The sequence below is a fragment of the Triticum aestivum genome, chromosome 2B (assembly GCF_018294505.1).
Source record: "Triticum aestivum cultivar Chinese Spring chromosome 2B, IWGSC CS RefSeq v2.1, whole genome shotgun sequence".
Lineage (NCBI taxonomy): Eukaryota > Viridiplantae > Streptophyta > Magnoliopsida > Poales > Poaceae > Triticum > Triticum aestivum.
Genome location: NC_057798.1, coordinates 437,993,856 through 437,999,586, shown reverse-complemented (window position 1 = coordinate 437,999,586; position 5,731 = coordinate 437,993,856). Strand labels below are relative to the sequence as shown.

The 5,731-nt window shown below is 55.1% G+C and overlaps 1 protein-coding gene across 1 annotated transcript; it reads left to right on the top strand.

Annotated features, from left to right (window-relative positions):
• The first annotated feature begins 795 nt into the window (after positions 1–795).
• LOC123045328 (glycerophosphodiester phosphodiesterase GDPD2) lies at positions 796–4,599 on the top strand. Its single transcript, XM_044468326.1, has 8 exons — positions 796–1,119; positions 1,208–1,401; positions 2,996–3,055; positions 3,172–3,252; positions 3,347–3,547; positions 3,642–3,737; positions 3,896–4,092; positions 4,179–4,599. Exons 1-8 carry the CDS (start codon positions 1,038–1,040, stop codon positions 4,423–4,425), a joined length of 1,158 nt encoding a protein of 385 aa, XP_044324261.1. The 5' UTR covers positions 796–1,037; the 3' UTR covers positions 4,426–4,599.
• The last annotated feature ends 1,132 nt before the right edge of the window (positions 4,600–5,731 follow it).

The window sequence follows — 5,731 nt, the reverse complement described above, 5'->3', positions numbered from 1 at the left end:
CGCCATGTTGTTGGTAAAAAAAAAAGAGAATCTCCAATATATTTTGTGGTAAGCCAATAAAGTGGTTACCAGACAAGTTTTTACCAAATTTACATTTATATTTCCTTTACATAATCAAATTAATATATGCTGGTAAATCACGGACTAGCCAAATAGCAGAATATTTATGTTCTGGTTGCAACACATGGGCACATCCTATGAAATGCACGCACGCAGACCCTACCCTTATGAGAATCTTCGAGAGACGGAGCCGATATATCATCTTAAGATCAGCGAAGTTGTCACAAACGTTTTCGTAGTCAACGGAGATGTCTCCTTCCACTAAACGTACATTAGTGAAAGATCTAAAATAAACTAGAAAAATGCAAGCACCGGCGTCAAGTTTAGGACTTGAACACTGATGGTTAAGGATACCACTGTCCTTACAACTATCCAATTACAAGTTGATTCAGTACCGACCTTACTTAAAATGGATAATGGTACAAAGCGCGTTCGTGAAAGTAACACTTTGCTCCGAGTGTACGTACGAATGACATATCTTGCACTCACCGATGGGTGCGCCCGGTACCCTCGGCCGTCCGTTCGGCCGCCATCTAGAAAACTTGAAGGAAAGCCGCCGTCAGCGGGAGAAGCTTCGCCCGCCCTGCATGCCTCCTGTCGCCTGGGACTGGGAGAGGATATCCCGCGGCATAAACCTCCGACGCTCGTCCCCGTCAGATCCGATTCGCCTCCAACATCCAAACCTAACGCGACCTGTCCCGTAGATGTGTAAATCTTATCGCTTAACCTCCGCCCCTTTCTATTCTCACGTTTATTGCACGTTCGAAGACACGGACGAACAGCCAAAGCGTGTGTATATATAGCGTCCTCCCCGACGCCTCTCCCACATCCACAGCCAGGCAAGGGTCCATAAGTATATTTGCCGTTAACCGCCTCGGTCATCCCCGGTTGGCGCGAGTCAGCGGTCGCACGTCGCCGCGGCCAGCCGACGACACGCTCTTTCTTCGGCTTTGTCGGCGTACTATAGCCGTACGCACATGGCCCAGCCCAAGGCCGTGCGCGCCGCCGTCGTGCCGGACATCGCCGCGCAGCTCGATCTCGCCTCCGCGTGCATCGACGGTACGTGCGTGCGCGTGACTGAAATGCATGCGTGCGTCGTCGGTGGATGTATAGCCTCATTGTATATCTTGTCCGTGCTGCCGTGCAGGCGCCGAGTCGATGATGGCGGCGCCGGCTGCCGCGGGGAGGCCGCCGCTGGTGGTGGTCGGCCACCGTGGGAAGGGGATGAACGCGCTGGCGTCCCCGGACGAGCGGCTGCGCGAGGTGAAGGAGAACTCGGTCCGCTCCTTCAACGACGCCGCGCGCGTCGCCGGCGTCGGCTACGTCGAGTTCGACGTCCAGGTGAACTATTATTATAGCCGCAACTACGTACTCCATTAGGCATTAGCCGATTTTTTGTCGAAAAAGACCCCCTGCCCAACGAAATTGCTAAAAAAGATCCCCTCCAGATGAAATTGACAAAAAGGACCCCCTCGGTCGTGGCGGCAGGCGCGCCAGGCGACACGTGGCACCTGCCGCCACCGTGCCAGGCGGCAGCACCTGCCGCCAGCCAGTGAGGCGGCAGCCTTCGAGTAACAGCAAGCAGCGGGGCGGAACGGAACGGAGGCCGGTGGTGGGACCTGCCGCCAGTGAGGAAGGCGGCGGTACTGTGCCCTGCCGCCTGGGGGCGTGGTGGCAGGCCCGTGCGTGCCTGCTGCTGCCAATCGCTGCGTCGTGACTACTGCCCCGCTGCTTTTATGTATGGGTTTTTCGAGCAGACACGCTGCTGGATCCTTGCCCAGGTGTGTGACACACGGAAAATGTTGTTGACTGTCCAGGTTCCAGAGTAATTAGACCGAAGCAATTAGCCAGTGGAGTGGTAAGCACGAATTTGGTTAATTGAGCGGCCATGTACCTATCCATCTAACTCGTGGATTCACATCCCACTTCCTGCCATGCATGCATGCATCTTCCATGGCTTGTTGCGCGTACTACCCCTACCTAGCCATAACGAAAATGGACAGCAGCAGGCATGCCGTCACGCCCCCAGGCGGCAGGACACAGTGTTGCCGCCTCCCCCACTGGCGGCCGGTCCCACCATCGGCCTCCGTTCCGTTCTGCCTCGCTGCTTGCTGTAACTTGAAGGCTGCCGCCTCCCCCACTGGCGGCAGGTCCCACCATCGGCCTCCATTTCGTTCTGCCTCGCTGCTCGCTGTAATTTGAAGGCTGCCGCCTCCCCCACTGGCGGCAGGTCCCACCATCGGCCTCCATTCCGTTCTGCCTCACTGTAACTTGAAGGCTGCTGCCTCGCCGGCTCGCGGCAGGCACTGCCGCCTGGCACCGTGGCGGCAGGTGCCACGTGTCGCCTGGCGCGCCTGCCGCCACGATCGAGGGGGTCTTTTTTGTCAATTTCATCTGGAGAAGGTTTTTTTTGGCAATTCCGTTGGGCTAGGGGTCTTTTTCGACAAAAAGTCGGCATTAGCCGACCCCGACGGAAGTCTCGATCGAGCTGGCGTTGGTGAGCGGTGCCATGTGCAGCTCGGTCCTCTCCTTGGGCGGTGGGCGGTGGGTGGCACGGGTCGGGGCAGCCTGTCTCCCGGTGCTGGCGAAGAGCGTGTACAGCACTACAAATTAGGCGACATAGTTGGATAACATTTGTTGGGCTCCTAATTTGACCGTGCATTCCCTGTGCATTCCCTTTATTAGTTCGGTCCAGCACAAAAGAGACTCCATTCAATCCGGATTATTTTTAGCTAGTGTGGAGCTTTGAGAGCTTTTTTTTTCCTCTCCAGTGTTTTTTTATTACTACTTATTTTATGATATTCCTGCGCTCAAACAGACCTGGCAAGCTATAGATGCGTCACATACATATATGGGTTGTTTCATTTTCTCCTGCAACTGCAAAAGCGTGAAGTGCGACGGTCTTTAAAACGTCACATTCCATTTTGTTATTCAGGTGACCAAAGATGGCTGCCCGGTCGTCTTCCACGACAATTTCATCTTCACCGAACAAGATGTAAGTTTTCAACTTCCGATCAACTTTTCACTGCACAAGAAGAAAAGAAGCATGCACCATCCCGATGGCCGATGCTGCGACTGCGAGGTCTCACAAAACAATGACCGAAATTCCAGGGCAAAATCTGCGGGAAGCGCGTCACTGATCTTCCACTGGTCGAGTTCCTCTCCTACGGCCCTCAGAAGGACCAGGACAAGGTACACAGAACAGAACAACCGAGAACTGCAAACATATGACCAACGACACGCACCCTCTGGACAACCATGACATCTGACTAGCATCTTGATTCAGGTCGGGAGGCCATTGCTGCGGAAGCTGAAGGACGGCAGGATACTGAGGTGGGACGTGCGTTCCGACGAACCCCTCTGCACGCTGCGGGAGGCGTTTGAGGGCGTCGACACGCGTGTCGGCTTCAATGTCGAGCTCAAGTTTGACGACGATCTCGTGTACCAGGAGGAGGAGCTCGTCGGCGTCCTGCAAGCCATCCTCAAGGCAAGAAGCTAGCAGCATAATGACCATTTTTTCTTTCTGTAATGGTCTGATGATACGTGTCGATTAACAGCCGTGGTCTGTTTGTTTCGTTCAGGTTGTTTTTGAGCATGCCAAGGACAGGCCCGTCATTTTCTCCAGCTTCCAGCCCGACGCCGCGCAGCTTATGCGAAGATTGCAAGACCAGTACCCTGTAAGTGAAATTAGTGTACAAGATAATCAAATTCCCTGCAGGTGTAACAACGGCCTACTGCTGTTTTTGCATTGTTCTTGTTCAGATAGCATGGCATTTTCGGGCCGCAAACAGTGACTGACCCTCCAAAGTTACCGTGCAAATAATCTGATTACCAGGTTTACTTCCTGACGGTTGGAGGGACGCAGCTCCACGCCGACGCAAGGCGGAACTCGTTGGAGGAGGCTGTCAGGCTGTGCCGCGCCGGCGGCCTGCAGGGCATCGTGTCGGAGGCCAGGGCTGTGTTCCGGCACCCGTCGGCGGTAGCCAGGGTCAAGGAGTCCGACCTCTCCCTGCTCACCTACGGGCAGCTCAAGTAAGCCAGCGACCCGAAGTTTGCACCAGACTGTTGTGTCTTGTAGACTGTAGTAGTATAAGATACTGAATCCGATGTTGGTGCAGCAACGTGCCGGAGGCGGTGTACATGCAGCACCTGATGGGGGTGGACGGCGTGATCGTCGACCTGGTGCAGGAGATCGCCGAGGCCGTTTCGGAGTTCGCGGCCGTGGTCGCACCGGAGCCCAGCCCCGAAGAAGGCCAGGCCGGAAGGTTGGGACTGGATAGGGCTGCGCCGGCGAAGAAGACGCCCAACTTCTCGCAGCGGGAGATTTCCTTCCTGCTGAGGCTCATACCCGAGCTCGTACAGTAGCGCGTCTTCTTCTCGGATAGTAGTATCCACGGTGCGCCCGTGTAGGTTGACCAATCTTTGACACCTCGGAACTGAAACCCCAAGGCCCGGATGCGGCATGTAAATCAGGGCCACCACGACCCGTCCGATTGTTTGCATCAGGGTGAAATCCACTAGTGTTTGTGCCTGTGTAAATCTTGGGCGTATAGCCATTCTGTGTTGGGCGATGCTAGGCGCCGGCGCACCGGCTTCGGCCGGTCCAACCCTAGCAGTCAGATCGGCCTGTTCCGATCCGTTGGATCCTTATCCAACCAGGACGTCGTCTTCCTCTCGCGAGCGCGGACGGGGAAAGGAACCCCGTCTCGCCGCCCGTCTTCGTCGGCCGCCCCACGCTCCGGCACTCAGCTCGCCCCGCCCGCTCGCCGCCCCGGCCGCCGGTTGGAGCTGACCGCTCGCCGCCTCGGCCGCCCGTCAGAGCGCCATGGATGCAGCTCCGCGACTCAACTCGTCCAAGTCCGCTCGCCGCCCCGGCCGCCCGTCGGGGCCGCCCCGCGCTCCGGGACTCAGCTCGCCCCGACCGCTCGCTGCCCCCGCTGCTCGTCGGAGTGCCATGGATGCAGCTCCGCCTCACCGATGATTGGTTCCAGCAAAAAACAGAAATGCCTCGTGGTAGCAATTTTCCGTGTCAGTCGTAGCAAATGAAGACAACGGTTGCAGCAAAAAAAAAATCCATCGGCGTCGCCATTGTAGCAAACATGTTAATTGGATGTAGCAAAACACATCGCCAATGGTAGCAAAAACGAGGTTGTTGCAACAAAAAATGTTCGTCCTCGTCGTCGCCGGTCACACCTCAGTCGCAAAAAAGTACCATGGCCGCATGAATGGACGTAGCAAAACACACAGACGGTAGTAGCAAAAAATTGACACGGTTGTAGCTTTTCCCCTTTACGGTGGAAGCTTTTCTGTAAACGATTGAAACTTTTTTCGTTTTGAGCAGCGCCTGGGTGAAAAATTCATCTCTCGTTCGGTTAAAGCTTTTTTTCATCGAAGGTTGTAGCATTTTCTGTAGACGGTTGTAGCTTTCCTCGATGGCACTGAATGCTTGCAACTTTCTGTATATCCGATGTAGCAAAACTCGGCGCCGGTTGTAGCTGAGTGGTGTGCCGGTTGTAGCAAAATGTGATACAGGTTGTGGCATGTAACAAAAAAGCGCGATGTCTAGTGTTTGCTCGTGATGACGATGACGCCGTTTTGCTGCAACAGTAGTAGATTTTTGCTACCACCGGCGATTGAATTTGCTACAACCGGTTCTAACAAAAAATCACCG